An 18,690-nucleotide genomic window follows, 5' to 3' on the forward strand; every position below is an offset into this window, starting at 1 on the left:
ACAAGAGCCGCAGCCCCTCTGCGCTGTCTGGACAGGGGACTGACGGTTCACGGTTCCTTCTGTCCTGATCACCAGCCGTCCAGAGCCCAGAGCTCGGCACACGGGGGCAGCAACACACACGGACGGGACACCAACGGTCGAGATTCACCGCACTCCGGGAACAAAGCAAAGCAGCAACCTCTCTCCCTACCAGAGTGAAGTGAGAGAACGTCTCCAGCTCCCTCCGCTGTTCCAAGTCCCTCCGCCCCCTCGCACACGGCAAGTGCTGTGTCCCAGGCCCCTGTGTCAGTAGCCACAGTGTGGCAGCCAGGACCCTTCAGTTGCAGCTGACTGGCCCCGGCTCAGCCTGGCTGGACCAAAAACAGGGGGTCTCCTGGCTCACGAAACTAGACCCCCCACCACGCATACCTGCATCAGGCCAAGGTCAGGCCAGGGCCCAGAGGACAGTGGAGCCTGCGCCAGGCCCGAGTCTCTGTTGGTTCCATCCTCCTGCAGGCTCTTCCCAGGTGCTGAGATGCCACCAGCAGCTCCATGACACACTGTCAGCTACCAAGTGCCATTTTCCTGGAACATGTGAAAGTCCTGGCTTGAAGTGGGCAACTTGCCCACGTGTCTTCAGCTCCCTTCAGACGACAGTGGGGGAGAGGCGAAGGCAGGTTGCCAAAAGAACCTCCAAGTGCCCGTGCACCTGCCCTGCGTGTGCTTCAAAGGTGGCAGGGCCCCACCTTCACGTGGCCGTCCTACCTACGACCCAGCCACACCTGCCCCCACCCCACAGAGAGGCACCCAGAGGTGCGACCCACTCCTGCTCCCAGCCCAGGTCAGAGCTCTGGTCGGGTCCAGTGGATGGAATTTCTGGTTCAGTAGCCTACAGCTAAGTGACAAGTGTGACAAAGGGGTGGGTGGCCACAATAAAACACTCTTCCAGCAAACAGAAGGGAGAGCAGATCCAGCGCACAGCTGACATTCCTGGGTCAGACCAAGTTGAAACGGGATGGGGCACTTGTCGGTCTGTTTTTCTAACTGGTGGGACTTCTCCAGAGGTTCAGTGTGAAAACACCACAGACCACACATTTCTCCACTTTGCAGTCACACTACACTTGAATTGTCCCCTCTCCTTCAGATTGCCATCTGGCCTCCCCACTGCCCCCGGATGCCGTCTCTTGGAGAAGCCCTTCCTGACCACTTGCCAACAACGGAGCAAGCCCAGTGTGAGACAGGCCACGCTGGCACCGGGTAGAGGCCAGGGAGCCCACGCCAGCCTCCCCCCAGGCCAGCTCCTGCCCAGTCATCGCGGTGCCACCAGCAAGAAGTTAGTGCCCCGGCTTCTGTGCCAGAAAGTTTGCCTGGGACATGGCCGTCGTTCCTCACCTGTCACGTGGGCTGGGCTTGACTCGAGGCCTGGGACGCAGGAAAGCACAGCACTCGAAAAGGTGTGATCTCTGGTGCCCGACTGCCCTGGGACTGCCATCTTGGCTGCGTGCTGGCTGTGTCATGGGGCAAGATGTGGCACCTCTGAGCCTGCTTCCTCTTCTGTAAGAGAGAGATGCCCCCCACGAAGGACTGTCAGGGGATTAGAGGAGTTAATATGTGTAAGATTTGTATTTTATGCCTGGCATAAAATATAAATGTGTCAGCCGTCAGCATCGTGACGGTCCTGTATCCTTCGCACTGACTGGTTCAGTCATGGGTGTCTGATGCAGATCTAGCCAAGAGACAACAGCGGAGTCAGCTGAAGGCACAGCTGCTTTTTTTTTTTTTTTTTTAAGATAGGGTCACTCTAGACCCAGGCTAGAGTGCAGTGGCGCAATCATAGCTCACTGCAGCCTCCAACTCTTGGGCTTCAGTGATGCTCCTGCCCCAGCCTCCCAAAATGCTGGGATTACAGGCATCAGCCACGTGCCTGGCCTGAAACCACAGCTTCTGAAAAGTTTTCCTTTATCTTAAAAAGAGACATGTACAAGAGGCAGCGTCTGCCCCCACACACCTTACATTGGACATAGTCACATCTGGATGTGATGCCTGGAGCTACAGCAGCCATCTTACAACCATGGGGCCTGAGGTCCTGAACGGGCCACATGGAAAATGCACACGGGGGGGGGGGGGGGGGGGGGTGCGGGGAATGGGGCTCTGTTAGCAGGGAAACAGGGACAAAGAGCTGCAAGGAGTTGACCGGCACTTCCAAAGCCTGTGCAACCCTTCTTTATCCCACCAGCCTGATTTTGTCTTTCATGAACCCAGTGCCCACCCCTCACCCCAGGAACTCCAGGGATAACAAAGTGACTTTGATCGCAGAGAGGCAGCTCCCTTGGAACAAAGGTACTGAGACCAAACAGGAGAGCTCCAGGTGTGCAGCTTTATAGAAAAGATCCGTGCGACCACGCAGCCTTGGAGTCTGAGAACCTCAGCACCACCCAGTGCCCCACACCTCCTTGCTGAATTTTTAACCCAACAGATCACGGAGCCACACCCTACAAAATTCAATGGCATCCTGTTTGGCTTTTCAGCCACCAACAATTCAACCTATTTTAGAGCTAAAATATAATTCTGAATCCAGTTTGGAAAGATTTTGCCAACTGACATTTTACATCAAAGCACAAGGAATGATGACAAAGGCTCTGACAATGGAAGATCAAAAACAGGCTTGTTTTATTTACACACAGAACAACGTATGTACAGCATTCGGGCGTGGACTATGTACATAACAATACAAGAGGCATTTGCTTCCACGGCGCTCACTGTATAAATTAAGGTTATAAATACGAGGGTTAAGCCCCACCTGAGGGCACGAAACCTTTTCTCCGAGACTCTCCAGGGATCCTTCCTGCTCTACGTGGACAGGACCTTGAGTCCCATCCAGAACTCCGCAAGGGGACATGGGGCATGGCAGGACACCACCACAGTGTGGGGACGCCAGCCCAGCACCCGACAGGCGGTTTCCTGAACATTCATGCTCATTCCTTTTCACTTCTAACTTGTTAGAATTAGAAAAATGTTTTTTATGTAAACAGTGCCGTTTTAATCACTGACAACATATTAATTTTCAATACCACCCTTGACCCAAACCCAACACTTTCCCAAGAGGACACCAAGGACTTGGGGTGGCCCTGGTACCCCAGAAGCCACCGCTGGCAGCTTTCCTCCTCGTGTCCCCTCCTCACCCAAGTCCCAGCTTGTCCCAGGGCTTGCTCTGGGCGCCGCAGAGCCCCAGGCTGCCGGCTGTGCCGGGACTGCGAGACAGGCTTCCACACCCGCCTCGGCCTTCCCACCTGGGCAATCAAGTGACCTCTGTGGCTAGCTTCTCCCTTCCTCCACCTCCTCCACCTCCAATGGCTGGGCTGTGGGACACAGAATCCCAGGGGGAAAGTGACATACACCATCCCCCACCCAGCGTTACTTCCAATGAGGCAGCAAAGTCCACGGACAGAGGATGAGACTCTCTCACCCAAGAATCCTAACGCCAACACCACACACGCAGGGACAGGTGGCCGCGACAGTGGACCGGTGGGCCTGGGATGTGCCCCCAAGCCACAGAGGCAGGGCCCACCTGGTGTACACAGAGGACAGGGAACAGAGACGGCCGGGAAGAAAGCGGAGGTGACGCGCCGCCCAGGGCCAGGACCGCCCCAGTCCCGAACCCAGCGGCTCTGCAGGCGCCTGTGTGCAACGCCCGGTGGCTCCGGTGGCTTCCTCCCCCGTCAGATGGGCCGACACAACTGGAAGGGCCGGACGGCCACAGACGCTCCTAACACCGCCCCTCTCCTCGGGGCGTGGAGCCCCAGCCTGGCAGCCAGGCCAGAGCGCGTCCGCACCAGGGCTGGGCATGGAAACCACTTTCTGAGACGAATTGCGAGCCCCTGTGAAGGACAGCCACCTCTGAAAGGGAAGGGCGGTCAGGGCCTGTGAGGCCCAGGGGTGCCCTCCGCCTGGGGACGGTGCCCAGGGTGTAGCCCTCTCCCTGGGGAAGCTCCCCAGCCGCTGGCACTGCCATCTGCTGGCCCTGCCGGTGGGCTGGAGCTCACACCTGGGGACAGAGGCAAAGCAGGAGCAATGAGGGCACTGGGTCACAGTCCCCGCCAACACCTCCAAGGACAGCAGGCCTGGCAGCAGGAAACAAAAAGCCACCATAGGGGCAGAGACTCAAGACAGCACCAGCCTCCGGCCACCCAACGGAAAGAAGGGCTCAGATGCCTCCTGCCCCCCCGGGACACTGCCTGGGACCCGCAGGACAGGCAGAGGTTCCCGGAGCCCGGGAAGCTGCTTCCACACAGAAACCCAACCAACGCGCACACCCTCCCTCCACAGAGGCGGGCTGGAGGCCTGTGTCACTCACAGCCCCACGCTGGCCTCCAGAAGCCTGTGGCATCGCGCGGGAGCGTGTCCCCAGCCCACAGCTCAGAGGCGGCCTCGAGGTGACCACAAGGCCCTGAGGCAAACGGGGAGGCAGGCTCGGCAGCTCAGGGACAGGAGCCCACTGACTTGGCTTCAACAGCAAAGATTTTTCTCTTTCTCTTCGTGTCAAATTAAAATAGTACTGGAAATATATCCATGCCACTTTCAAACCAGGAAAGAGACGGATTTTGTTTCCAAGAACACCTTAACGATAAACAGGGACGACGGCAGGGCTGCCTGGCGGGGCGCTAGGGGCCTAGGACAGGCCGGTCTGCGATGGGACGGCCGCGGCTGGGCCGTAACCACGCTCTGGGCCCGCGGGGCCAGGAGACAGAGCCCTGCGACGCGGCCGTGGAAGGACACACGGAGAGGAGGCCCCGGGGTGACTCAAAGCACGTGGCCAGGCGGTTTCTGCAGCAGTGCCCAGTGCCCGGGAGGCCAGACCCTGCCAGAGTCCCCCGTGGCCCTCGATGCGGGTCAGCGAGGGCCAGGGTGGGCGGGACGCGTCTGCCCCGGGGGACTCCGAGCTGGGGACGGTGTTTCGAAGGTAGCTGTGTTGGTGTGTTCGAGCCCCGGAGCCGCTACGTTCGGGTGCGCGAGGCTGGCGGAGGGAGTAGCACCATAGGAGGGCGGCTGCGTGGCGGCAGCACCGGCCGGGCCTCAGCGGCGGGCGCAGCGGGGCACGCAGGCCGAGAAGGCGGAGGCTAGGCCTCGGTGGCAGCGCCGCTCCGGCTCAGCTCCTTGATCCCACAGAGGATCCTCTTCATGTGGCCCACTTTGGTCACGCCGAGGTCCTGCAACAGAGAGGACAGCCACCGTGGATGCCGGGAAGAAAGCCTGGGCAAGGGCTCCACAGACAGGCCGGGGACCAACAGCCCTTCCTACCCAACTTTCTCAACACAAATGAGGATGAAAATGGTAGGGAAATGGCACCAGAGTGACAGTCATGCAGACGCCCGACGCATCATTCCTGCCTTCTACAAAGTCACTGCTGTCATCACAGACAAATCCAAGACAAAGACAAAACACAGGCCTGAGAGCAAGGGATGCCAGATGACCTCGCCACAGCCACGGTCCAAGACACCCACGGTGGCCTTTCACCCTCGGGACTCGGCCAGCACCTCAACGCTAGGCGGCCAGGCCCCGAGAGGCGTGGCACTGAGGCCTGGCGCAGACCGAGCCACACACGGGCCTGACTTCTCCCCTCCCCCTGCTCCCCTCGAGGGGGAGACAGTGGCGTGGACCCCTGCACTCCCCACAGAAGCCCAGGGGAGACCGGGGCAGGGCCGGCTCCAGCTGGATGCCGGCAGGGGCCGAGCTCTCAGCGCAGGGGCCGCCTCCCCAGCACGGTTTCAATGTCACAATAGCTCCCTGTCTAACTAAGCCAAGAAAATCAAGGTTTCCCCCCATTACGTCTGCTCCTGGCCTCATCTGGCTGTGGTGGGTGGGGCCGTCACGCCAAGGGCAAGGGCCACCGCACCCATGGCGCACACAAAGGCCTGAGCCTGAGGAGAATAAAAACAATCGTGATGCTGGGACACGGCCAGGCCAGGGGAGAGGACAGAGCCGGAAGGAGCTGCGTGGAAGCCCAGGTGCAGGTTCCGAGATGCCTGTGGAAGTACCTTGAGGTCCCTCCGCTCCAGGTGCAGGAGCTCAGAGCCCCGGATGTCGTGCCGAGTGAAGATGTCCTTATACTCACAGAGACTGAGGTGCTCCAGCCAGGCAGCAACCTCCTCTGTCCCCCAGAGGTGAACTGTCGGAGACGGAAAAGCATGAGTGCAGTGAGTGCCCAGCGCCCAGCGCGAGGTAGGTGGCAGCTGGCAGCCAGCGCCCGAGACATCCCAGCACCCAGCACCCAGCGCCCGAGACATCCCAGCAGTGGCACCGACACACCTGGGAGCCAGCGCCCGTCACCCAGGCACAGGCAGCGCCCGCCAGCCATGCAGAAGCAGCGGGGAGCCCCCTACTCGAGGGCATGGGCTGCCACAGAGCTGGCATCTGTTCCTGCCAGGTGGGCCACCAGCCTTGGGGACATTCCCCCGTGTCCCAGAAGGGATTAAACACCACCAAACTCGAGGGAAACACCCTTGTGACTGTGTGGCCAAAGCCAGCTTCTCCTCTGGCTCCTAGAGGGCTTACGTTTCACTTTGGGGCCACAGCAGGAAGGGAGACACGCAGAGATTTAGATTTCACCAATCAAGCCACCACCATTAATAGAAACCCAATTTTTGGATAAACGTGCAAAGAAAAATCAAAAGGAGCTGCCCTACTGGTGGTAAATGCCACGCCCAAAATCCAGGCCCACCCGGCACCCAACAGTGCCGGACACAGCCTTGGTGCTCAGGGCTGATACTTCAGGCAGAGATTTTAAGCCCCAATTTATTAACCCAAAGGAAAAATGTCCCTTAGTGCCATATGATGTTGATTCCATCACCCACAATCACTGGTGGCCTGGGGTTCCCATAGGAACCTTGATCAGTGACCCGATCACACGGGGACAGCAGCCCATCAGAGGAAGCAGGCTCAGCGGCCGGCGAGGCCGGAGTCCAGAGTTTGAGTCTCCAAGTTTGTCTCGTCACCTCTGCAGTCTCCCTCCCCACCCTGAACCCCCAATTCAGGGCAGGCAGGACAGCTCGGAGGCCCCCACCCAGAGTCTCCGTGGAGAGCACGTCCAGGGCAGGGGGTGACTCGGGGGGCGGGCAAGGGCGTGGTTCTGCAGCCGAGTGCGCAGGGCTACAGCGCCGGGACCACGGGGAGGAGCCGCAGGCCAAGGAGAAAGCAGAGACCGGGAGAACCGGGCCCAGGCAGCGGGCGTGGACGGCCAGAGACACACGCAGGAGACAGGCAGGTACCCGGGGCGCCCAGGCTGCTGCGAGCTTCTTTGTTCTTATTGTTTTTCTCCTTTTTAAACTTGGTCACGAGGCGGAATTTACCACTGCGGCTGCGTTTGGAAAAGTCCAACATCACATTCTGTTGGGGAGAGAGAAACACTGAGAATCAGACCTCGACCTATCCAGGCCTCAGTCTATGAGAGGGCCAGGCGGTGGGTGGGAAGGGGAAGGGGCGAGACAAGAGGGAGCTGGGAAGAGACACTTGTTTCTTAAAGGTTTTTTCCCCTTATTTATTCTTGTATTTATTGTTGATTTTAATGCCTTTTAAAAGTGGTTTTAAAAAAAAAAAGTGATCATAGGGTCTTTTTTTACTTTATAACATTTGCATTTCTTAGGTGATGAAAAAACTTTTAGTAAATATTATTTAAATATCAGTATCATAGTCTATTAAATGAAAACTATTAAAATAAATTATTTAGCCAATCTTCCAGTGTTGGATTTCTAGGTTAGTATTATGAGCAGCTTTCGGAATAAAGCTATTCCTGCACTTTGCGTTCTTTCCTAGGGACACGCTCCCAGGGCAGAACAGCAGAGGGAGAGTGAGCAGCAGGGACACAGGAGCACAGCCTCTGCTCCGCAGCCGTCCTCAGCGGCCACCAGAGCACCCCGAAGGAAGAGTGCAGGCCACGATGCGTCACTTTGTGACATGCTGTTTAATTATATAAGAGAGACACCCCAAATAAAGCTTGAAAGTAAAAGTATGAAAAAGAATATACCAAGCAAGTACACTTGAAGATGAAAAGAATTACTAAACACAAAAGGGTCATTACACAATGATAACCTACGTGTACCCAATAACAGCCTCAAAAATATATAAAGCAAAAACACACAGAACCACAGGATAAACGGAGACAGCTACAATCACGGTAAAAGAGTTAACAAGTGATACATCAAGACGACAAAAACGAATTTCTGTAGGGACTTAATGATGTAAACAGTACAACTGCATACGAGGCACATTTACAGATACCAACCACCTGCGGGACCATAAAGCCAGTCTCAATAAATTTCAAAGGACGGTGACATACAGACCACTGTGCTGGAACACAGTGGAATTAAGTTGGAAATCAGTTATCCCATACAATGGAAAATAAATAACATACTTTTAAATAATTCATTTAGGTGCTTTATCACTTGGCACGCAGTTTTTTGACTATTATAGTCATCCTAAGTTTAAGACTATATATAGTAACAATTATTATATTTTATCAATTATAATGTGATTTTCTTTTTATCATTTACTGTCATAGGTATGCAATTCCACTTTTATGTTAACATTATTATTTTGGATTCTTTTATTGTGTTTTCTTGTAATTATTTTATTTTTAATTTTTCTGGGTCATTAGTTTGTATCAGGAGCACGGGAAAGAAAACAGTATCTGCTTAGGTTTCTCACTTAACGTGATCTGAGAATGACTTGATGTTAAGAGGAAGCCATGCTATTTGTCTGTTATACCTACGCTGTTAGCATATCCTTGCTACGCCCTTACTTTATTTTATAATATAGATATTTTATTTTTTCTTTTGTGGTGATTTAGAAAGACATTAATATTTTTAATTCTTTTAGAAACTACCTTTAAGTTTTTAAAACTACTGACTCTACGTTTCTCTAATTATCTAAGTCAAGAACGTTTTTAACTTTCCTCCCCCCTTAAGCGGAGGAACGTAACGTGCTTTTATCCCCGCCCGTGTCCTCTTCCCGGCCACCCGCCTTACTGCCACTTCCCCAGCGCTGCGGAACCTGGAATCCCAGGGCCATGTTACTGTGCATCTGTTGCACAGGTCATGTGTTATTACTGCTGTCATTTTAAGTGAAATCTTTATCACATTTACAACTAACTACTTAACCAGTGATCCTGGTGAGCTGCCCTGCCTGTCCTTTTATACCCAACCGCCCTCATTCTCAAGCTGCCGAGTCTCGTCAGCGGGCTGGGAGGCCTCCGAGTCGGCTTCCCACGAGGGGTCTGCAAATACCCGCGAACACCTGAGCGCCGCGCCCCGCGCGCCGAGCTGCTGCTGCCCAACTCCGTGCCCTTGCCCCAGCGCTCCAGCGGGGTCACAAGCTAAGCTGGGCGGGGCTGCCCACGGTTAGCGTCTAACAGTCACTTATCTTCTGTCACTGTGTTGCCCAAAGTGAACGTTTCTCCCAGCTCTTCCTGACTGTCCCCGAGGGGAAAGCCCAGAGGCCGTCTAGGGTCTGTCCTTGTCCAGACGCTGCCGTCTCCTGGGTGCTTCTGCCTGTTCTCCGTGTTGTAGGATGTGACTCCACCCGGGGTGCAATCCGCCCAGGGCCCTGTCCCTCCCAGCTGTGACCTGTGGCACGCTGGGGTGGCTTAGTACATGCAGAGGGAGTGTGGGTGGGGAGCTGAGCGCGCCAACTCTGTCCCGTCCACGGCGAGCTCCCAGGAAGCTGCCATTTGTCTGAACGGCGTCTCCATGCTGGGGCCGGCTGCAGGCCTGGGCTCACCTTCCTCCTCCCTCCCTCCCGGCCAGCCCTCGGTTCTGTCAGAGGGCGATGTGCGCCTGGTTATCAGGGGGCACTCTCGATCCAACCCCCAACTCCTGCCTACCTGCCAAAGTCTCTCTCTGCCTTGAAGGGCTTTTTAATGGAGAAGTTTCCAGAAGGTGTACGGCGAGCTGCCAGACCGACGCCATCCTAATCCCTGAGCTGCACAGGCCCCACCGCACACAGGCGCCGAACCTGTCACCACATACCTCCTCGTCACCGGGCTCCGTGAGCTGGCAGAGCCAGGGCGTGTCCGCCAGCTTCCTGAGCTGCCGGTCCATCTCGGCGAGAGCGCTCCCCAGCCGCTCCTTCTGGGGGGCGTCCAACTGCTGCTCCGGGCAGGGAGGGAGGGGGAGAGCTGTTGATCGCAGCGAGGTGCCAGGCCCAGTGAGGCCCTGGCAGGCGTGCGGTCTGCCCTAGGGCTGAGCTCCTCTCAGAAAGTTCTTATAAAAACTTTCTAGAAACTAAGTCACAGGGCACCGGCTAAGACACCAAACCCAGAACCTCCCTTTCTAAATAGTACCAGGTGAGACAATGTAAATAATGAAACCACAATTAGCAGGACTGACACTTGGCCTGCTCTGTCCTCCTCTGGGCTCGCTGGCAGCAGGGGGACAGGGCCATTGGCCTGCGCCGGGCAGAGGGAATGCCGCGCGGCAGCAGAGGCAGCGAGTGTGACCTCAGGAGGCGGCGTGATGTGTGCAGTGAGTGGAGGGTCCAGATGCCAGACTCGGGGCGGTTCTCCAGCTGCGGGACCTTCAGCAAGGCCCTTCTACACCCCCGTTTTTTGAAACCAGAGGGCTGGCCAGGCCATCGCTCAGGCTCTCCCTATTCCAGGTTCTAAGACTCAGGGACCGTCCGGTGACTGCGGCTCCCCCAGGCCGACGTGGCCAGTTCTGTAGGGCCGAGTGAGGAAGACGCTGGGCGTGAGGATTCAGCGAGCCTCAGCCACAGGGGAGGGTTCTGCACCCGCAGCATTCTGGGGTGGAAACACATCTTTTGTTCTTTTGTCTACAACAAAGGAGTTCTGCTGCAGGGGTCTCTGACACGCTACAGACAGCCTGGCGGGGACGCTGCCAGGACTGAGCGCCAGCCCCACCATCAGACCACGCAACCCGGAGGCCCTCCCTAAAGGCCCAAAACCCGACCAAAGCGTGCCGCCCTCTGTGCCCGGAGACAGCCAGGGCCTGCTCCCCAGGCGGCGGCTCACCAGGGCCATCTTCCCGGCCAGCAGCAGCTCCGTCTCGCTGCGCAGAGCTCTGAAGTTGTTCACCATTTCCAGGACAAAGCTGCAGTTCAGCCCCTGAGAGAAACCAGAACATACATCTCTGTGACAGGCCTAAGGCTCTGCGACCGGGGAGGAGCCAGCACTGAAAAGACCAGGTACCTCCACGGTTCTGGGCTTGCCGTACACTCGGTCCATGGACTTGGAGCTGGCGTTGACGGCGTGCGCGAGCTCCTGCTCCACATCTCGGTGGGACTGAGCGATCTCCCGGATACTGGGCAGAAAGAGAAACACAGGCAGGCGTCAGGCCCGGTAAAAAGGCCGAAACGTCCCTTGTCTGCCCCAGTATCGCCCACAGGGCCAAGGCGGAGGGCTGGCACAGCAGGGTGACAGGGACCGTGGCTCGGCCATGACAACCACTCAGTGGTGGTCACTGGCACAGGACAGCCCTGCAGATCATTCCCTGACCAACAGCAGACAAATGAGAGCTTAAAATGGGAAATCTGACACCAAAATCCAAGTTTTCCAGGGAGGAAAATGTACAAAACGAGGCTTACGCCTTGTAAGACGGCCAGAGGGCAGCACCGGGCCCGCTGCGCAGAGACCTGCAGTAACAGGTGGGCAGACACGGAGGGGCCCACAGTGCAGCACACAGCCTGTCAAGCCCAGAGCCCTCCTGGAACCTGTACCAGGCCATTCCATACATGGGGACAGAGGACCCTCCCCCGAAGGGGCAACCCCGATGCACGGATGGGCTGAGACAGGCCTACACACAGCCCAGGTGTTGGGCGCGGGGGAGCTGGCGAGAGCACAAGCCAGGGCAGGTCTCAGGGGGGCTGGCAGGTGGGCTGGGGGGATGGGGAGAGGTGCAGGCAAAAGCCGTAGGAGCCACCTGTCCGGACCTGGGGGAAATGAGCCACTGCTAACGGCTTCCCACAGGGCTGCGTCATGGCACACACACCTTCCAGGCAGGCCACCATGGGCTTTGCCAGGACACCAATGAAGACAGGAGGCCAGCAGAGGCCCACTGCAGAACAAGGAGTTGGTTGAATGCTTAAGCGAAGCCCTCCAGCCCCATCACCGATCTCGGTCAGGGAGGAGAGTGGGGAGCACAGTAGCCCCAGCCAGAGGGCAGGGGCAGCAGTGACACCAACTGCCATGGCAGAGAATGAAGGTGCCCGTACAGACATACCAAACCAGACACGCCCATGGGCGACCAGGGAGACACCAACCTGCTCTACAGGGGCCTGGTGCCGGGGAGGGGCAGGAGCTGGAGGCTGACACAGGTGGTCCTTCCACACACACACCAGGCCAGGCAGGGCGGCCTGGGACGGGCACACAGAGTGCCAGCCCAGAACCCAGGGTGTCCCACCCACGGCTGGGAAAAGAGGAAAGAGCCCAGGGGAAGCCAGCAAGGGGCGGCCAGGAGCCAGGGAGGGAGAGTGTGGAGGCAGGAAGGTTGAACATAGCTGGAAGAATCGGGCAACGGCTGCAGAGGGTCCCAGGTCAGCAGGCAGCAGTGGCCACACAGGTGGGTGGGAAGAACAGTGGACAGAGTGCTGACCGCCTGCCCCAAGGGACACAGTGGCTGCAGGAGCCGCTTCTCAAAGCGGGGAAAGAGGAAACGCCTGTTTCAGTTGCCTTTTTTCAGTAAGAGCAGAGTGCAAACCTGCTCTCTGGGATAAAGTGAAGGCAAAGTGAAGGCGGCCATCAGTGGACTATTCTCAGTCCAAGGCAGGTTTTCAAATCTGCGAGTGGATCTAAAAATCACTGTGGCTTTTAGGTTTCCATCCACGTAAACACCAAGAATCTCTGAAAGATGATCCAGGGAAACGCCAACACCCAGGTGAGCAAAAACAGGCTCAGCCCTCACGGGGGACGCAGACGCAGCAGATAAATCAGGAGGGGCCCTGATTTAACAGGGGGGTGCAGCGAGGTGGAGCCCACCTGTGAATGAGGACCCCGGCCGCCTGCCCAAACTGGTCCATCTGGGTGGCCTCTTCCTCAGACAGCATCTCCGGGTGCAGAGAGAAGGATGTCGGGCGGGGCAGCTCGCACTTCTGCTTATCTTCCCAGGACTTCAAGGTGTTCTCAAACGCCTAGGATGCCAGAGCCCAGAGCCCAGAGCTGTACTTCCTGCAGCTCCCTCGAGAGGGCAAGCGTGCGTCTGACCTGACGCATGTGCCGGGACACCGAGATCACCAGGAAAGGGGAGACATAGACTTTTTTTTTTTTACACCGGGGGTACGAGATGGTCCTAGAAATTATTGCTCTATTACCTTAATCTGGTGTCTTAAAAAAAAAAAAAAATCCTACAAACAAGACGTGAAAAATTCTGGCTCTTGTTTTAAAGTGCACAGGTGAGCCCACAGGTGAGCCCACAGGTGAGCCCTGGGCACCGCAGGCAGCCGTTCTTACCCTGTCTCTGGTCAGCGTCTGCGCCCGGTTCTTGTGGACAATGCGGATGTACCCTGGGGGCTGGATCCAAGCCTCTCCATCCACCTGCACAGGTACGCCCTCATCCCCCAGGATGGAAATCTTCACCGTGCGACACTGATTAAACAGCACAATGATTACTCGTGTGCAGAGCCCAAGCCTCCAGGGGTTTTAACGTGCTGTCAGCACCGCTGTGATCTCCCTGCTCTACACACCCCAGCCCCACCTCGAGGGACCCCAACCAGCCCTCTCTGGGGTGACGCGTGGCCCACAGCCGACCGTCTGCTGTCAGGGCATCACCAGTGCAGCCATTCACGGAGCCCGAGGGTCTGCTCTCCTCAGCCCTCCCGCCCTGTCCTGTCCCCACTGTCCCCCACCAAACACTGACCAGCATCTGGGGGCAGTCAGTGCAGGAGACCCTGGCACTGGGATATGGTGTCAGAAATCAGGGCAAGGGGAGGTGGGGAAGGGGGTCAGGCTACCACCAGCCACCGGGCCCTGCCACATGCAAACACTCTCAGAACAGAGCAAGTGTACAAAGGGTGATGAAACCCTGTTCCTCTTTTCAACGAGAAATGCTGCCGAAGAGTTAAAAACGTGAACTTCAGGCAGCCTACTGCTGGGGATGGACGCGAGGGTGGACAGAGCGCAGGAAGAGACCACACAGTCCCGGGCTGGGGTTAGCAGCACCCGCCGCTCCCAAGTCTCTGTGCTTACGAACAAGGCCTCCCCGCCCCCACAACCCCACAGACAGACCCTGCCCAGCCCGTCACCGCTGTCAGAAATGAGTCACGGGCTGCCCCGTCCTAACTCCCCTCCCCAGCTGGGCCTCAGAGCACCATGTGGGGCCCCCGGGATGGAAATCACTCCCCACCTGCCAGGGACGTGGGCTCTGCCCACACTCTGGCTCCTGCTTCTGACAGCTGCCGGCACCGGCAGAGTCCAGCCTGGGTCTGCGCCCCCTCCTGTCGCCTCAGCAGGAAGAAGGCAAGGTGCCGAGGGCTCAGGTGGGATACAAGTTTTGAAAAAGTTATTTTGGGAGTTTAACTGTCAAACACAACCCAGGGAAAGGGCTCTGGCCGGGCTGGCAGGCCCGAGGGCCGTCCAGAGCCTGACAGAGGCTGCTGCGTGGTCCTGGGAAAGCAGCCGCTCTGGTGGGCTCCACGCGCTAGCAGTGAAGGCAGCCGGTTCTCAGCCAGGGTGCCAGCCAGACCTCTCTAGGACACGGCCATTACCTGGGCGATTCGGTGATGCTGCAGCTTGATGACTCGAGAGACAGCCATCTGCATGCTGCCAAACACGGCCACCACCTCCAAAATCTTGTCATCGAACGACGGAGCTGCGAAAGTCTGAAAGGGCCGGCGTTAGAGCCGACCGCCGCGCCGCACCTCCCCGCGCAGGCCCCTCCACTCACTCTCGTTGGGGCTGGCCCCTCACTCCGCTGCCACGCAGCTAACAAGGCTGGCACCGAAGCCACCAGGCACAGCACTGCTGAGGGGCTACCTGGGGCCAAATCCCAGCCCTGACCTCAGCAAGTTACTTAATTTCTCTCTTCTTCAGTTTCCTCCTCTGTAGAAGGGGGGTAATATTAGGATTCATCATGAAGACTGAACGAGTTAATGCCTGCAGAGTGCTTAGGACAGGGACCAGCACATATCACATGTGCAGTGCTGACGCCATTAGCCACTGTGTACAAAGGGAGCCATCCTCCTGGTTAAAACCTACCAACACCTTCTCATAGTTCTTATCACAAATTCCAAACTTCTTCCCCAGCTCACAGCCAAACATGATCCAGGCCCCTGCAGACCACTCACCTGCTGCATACTGCAGTCAGGGGACCTTCCTCCATGTCCTCCATGCGCCCTGCCCTATCCTGCCTCCGAGCCTTCACATGCGCTAGGCAGCCTCCCTCTCCCCTCTGCCCACCTGATTTGGCCAACTCAAGTCATCCTTCAGGTCTCAGCCTCCCAGAAGCCTTCCCTGACCCACCGCACCCTCCAATCCCCATCACATCCCGTCCCTCTCTGCCAATGCCGCTCTGTCTGGCCCTCCAGACAATGAGCCCCTGGGCGAGGGGCCCTGGCCTGTCTGTCTGGCTCTCCATGGCACCCTGGTGCCAACCCAGGGAGGTGTTTGAGTCGTCCAAGTCACAAAAGACCACCCCACTGTTCCTTCCCTCCCTGAGCTTGGGCCCGTACGCCCATACGTACATCATCTTCCTTGGTGCCCCCCCAGAAGTTGGTCCCTCCAGCATAGCTAGGAATGTTGAGGACGGCAATTCCCTGAAGACTGGGCAGTGGGATCGGTCGCCCATCACACTGAGCAGCAGAAACACAGAAGAAAAGAAAAGAGAAATGCACAGTATCAGCCGGTCCGTCTTTCCAGCGTCCGCACCGGGGCTCCCCTGAGGGAGTCCCCGTGCAGTGGGGAAAGAGCCACCAGGAGAACAGATGGGCCCAGTGGTCAGGGACCCCTCCTGCTCACCTCCAGCAAGACCTTTTGCTCCAGGTTCCTGTAGGTTCTGTGTAGCAACTCTTTGGTCCCGAGGACTCCGTACCACATCATGTTTTTGGTTCGACTCCTGGAAACAAACACAACCTTGCCGTCAGCCGGGGCACTGCCCTAACGCTGGGCGGCGGCTGAGCGCACGGGCTAACCCAGCAGCTACCACAGCAGTGACACCTGAATGTAAGAAGGACACATTCTCGTTTTCCCAGATACGCATAAAGAGATATATTTACCAACAGGAAATTTTGCTACATAGTAAATTTTGCCAAGAGAGTAACTGTACCTTGAAAAGCACAAAAATTTTATACATCATGATTTTTTTTTCTGGCTATAAAATTATGCCTACCATGGGAAATTTGGAAAATACAGAAAAGCATAAAGGAGAAACTAATCTTCATAATCGCAACACCTCCCTCCACCTGTCCCAGTGACAACTGCTCTGGTGTATCCGCCCCCCCCCGTCTGCTGTAGGTGCTGATTCCCCGCTGGACTCCCTCGTTCACACGGTTCACTCCACGCTGGGCCCCGTGCACTCCTCACAGACAGGACTGCCCCCCGCTGGGCCTGCCTCTGCAGTCTCCTACTCAGTCCGTGCCGACGGGACCCCCGGGGCGCCCACCCTGCGCTCTGTAAATTCCAAGGCAGCGAGCCCTTCCCTGTACCCGCCTCTTCACCAACATTCTCAACTACCTCCTAGGACAGATTCATAGAAATGGAATTTTTCTAGAGACCTTTTCAAAGCTCTCAATACAAACTCAAGAAAGGTCAAACCAGAGTTCCAGGGCTCGAAGAATGTATCACACATGCCTCTGTTCAACTATTTATTTTACTCTAAATTATGTTTTAATATTATTTTAATACTTTTCCAATTATTTTTGGATTAACAAGGATTTTTAAGTGATCTGACCCCACCATTATGGCTGTGTAACAGGGATGTGTCCCTGAGGACCCCTCGAGCCACTTTCCTCCACTGAAGAGCCCAGAGTTCAAAGGTCTTTTGAGGCCTTATGCCTTTGTTTCCCTAGAAATTTCCAGCTATATATAACTTGAGCAATAGTTAATGGCAACCCCTCAGGTGTGAGTGTGCCCTCCCTCAAGGTGGCAGTGACACTGTGGAGGACAGAGGCGGGGGGGGGGGGGGGGTCATGTGACTCGGTCTGCTCAGGCCGCTCCTGACCCAGCAGATGGGGACTCCAGCAAGGGCGTCCCGGCACTGTGCCAGTGACGCTGTCCGCACCGACGGCTCCAACCCCCCACCAGTGCCCCTCTCCCTGCCCCTCCTAAGAACGTCAACGCTGAACAGTCTCTTCCCGGTCATTACTCTGGGTGGTGTGGGAGACGTTTATCCCCCACTTCTTGTGTTTCTGTGGAGAAGAGGGAATTTCCACCTCGGCCTAGGAAGGACCCTTCCCATTTTTTTCCATCCCCTGCCCAGGCCAGGGGGAGAACATAGGGGCATGTTAGGGAAGAGACCGCGCACTCCAGCAGGGCCGCCTCTGGTAGAGGTGACGTCTCATGGGCCTCCCGGGCAGGCTCTGGCCCTGCCTGTGGGTGGCACCAAGCCACCCGGCTCCGCCCGTGACGGGGCAGGGCCCCCCGGTTTGCTGATGCACACACAGACTGCTCCACAACCATGCAGCAGGTGCTATAACTTCCTAGCACACTTTATGTCACCTGCCCCTTCATGGTAGCATCACAGATGGGACCCTGAGTAAGAGACACGGCCCACTCCGATGACCACCATCACTGGTTTTCTTGTGTGGAATTTGCCCCAACCTGGCCAAGCCTGGGGGTGGAAGCTTCTTCCAGGCTGGCTTCCTAGACTGCTTCCTGCTCCTCTCCTGACAACAGCCGATGCGGGCCATTTCCACCTTCCGCCCTGGCGTTCCGCACGTCTTTAACCTGCTGACTCCAGCAATTCCCTACCACCTAGAAGGAGAAGCCACGCAGATGCGAAGTCTGTCCCCTACCTGCATTTCTCCGGATGCTCGTCACGCTTGTTGTTGAAGTCCAAGGATATCTTTGCATCCAGGCCAATGCCAAAATAGTTGTTCATGACACATTTCTCTGTGTAACACTCTCTGCAAAGGCGAATCTTACATCAGTCACAACAGCCGCGCAGTAGCCCTGCTGGCAGTTTTACCTCACAGACTCCCAACCTCTCAGCATTTCTCTTCTTTAAGGCAACACTGATACCTTTTTCTTTTTTTTTTCTTGTAAGAGATTTACTGAAATACAATTCACATATCGTATCATTTACCAATTTAAAATATACAATGCAATGGTTTTTTAGTATATTCACAGAGTCATTTAACCATCACTATACAATCAATTTTAGAACATTTCTTCACCCCAAAAAGCAAGCCTGTGCCCTTTAACCTTTGGCTCCCGACTCCCCAGCCTCTGGGAACCACTAATGTACTTCTGTCTCTACAGCTGTGCCCAGTGCAGACGTGTCACACGATGGAATTATAAAACGTGTGTTCTCTGTGTCTGGCTGCTTTCCCTTACTCAGCAGGATGTGTTCAAAGTTCATCCGTGCTGTAGCACGTGTCAGTACCTCATTTTCACTGTCAAGTACTATCCCATTTTATTATTCATCAGCTGATAGACATGCGGGTTGTCTCACTTTTGGTTATTATTTATGAACATTTGTATTCAAGTTCCAGCACAGACATCGTCAATCCTCTGGGGTATATACACCCCGTAGCAGAACTTCTGGGTCACATGGA

At 56.3% G+C, this 18,690-nt stretch overlaps 1 protein-coding gene across 2 annotated transcripts in view; it reads right to left on the reverse strand.

The window, feature by feature from the left end:
- Positions 1-5,032: 5,032 nt before the first annotated feature.
- DGKD (diacylglycerol kinase delta) overlaps positions 5,033-18,690 on the reverse strand; it is a 103,788-nt gene continuing 90,130 nt past the window's right edge. Inside the window, exons 19-30 of one of the 2 annotated variants that reach the window (XM_069468744.1) lie at positions 17,929-18,039; positions 15,935-16,031; positions 15,661-15,768; positions 14,686-14,799; positions 13,433-13,567; positions 12,962-13,113; positions 11,177-11,288; positions 11,000-11,092; positions 9,999-10,118; positions 7,245-7,362; positions 6,015-6,145; positions 5,038-5,186 (exon numbers count right to left, since the gene is read on the reverse strand). In XM_069468744.1, coding sequence (XP_069324845.1) covers positions 5,097-5,186; positions 6,015-6,145; positions 7,245-7,362; positions 9,999-10,118; positions 11,000-11,092; positions 11,177-11,288; positions 12,962-13,113; positions 13,433-13,567; positions 14,686-14,799; positions 15,661-15,768; positions 15,935-16,031; positions 17,929-18,039 — 1,381 coding nt within the window. In that variant the 3' untranslated portion in view covers positions 5,038-5,096. Of the gene's footprint in view, positions 5,187-6,014; positions 6,146-7,244; positions 7,363-9,998; positions 10,119-10,999; positions 11,093-11,176; positions 11,289-12,961; positions 13,114-13,432; positions 13,568-14,685; positions 14,800-15,660; positions 15,769-15,934; positions 16,032-17,928; positions 18,040-18,690 lie in introns of both variants that reach the window. The other variant, XM_069468819.1, reaches the window with a different exon arrangement.

Source organism: Eulemur rufifrons, chromosome 1 (genome assembly GCF_041146395.1).
Source record: "Eulemur rufifrons isolate Redbay chromosome 1, OSU_ERuf_1, whole genome shotgun sequence".
NCBI lineage: Eukaryota > Metazoa > Chordata > Mammalia > Primates > Lemuridae > Eulemur > Eulemur rufifrons.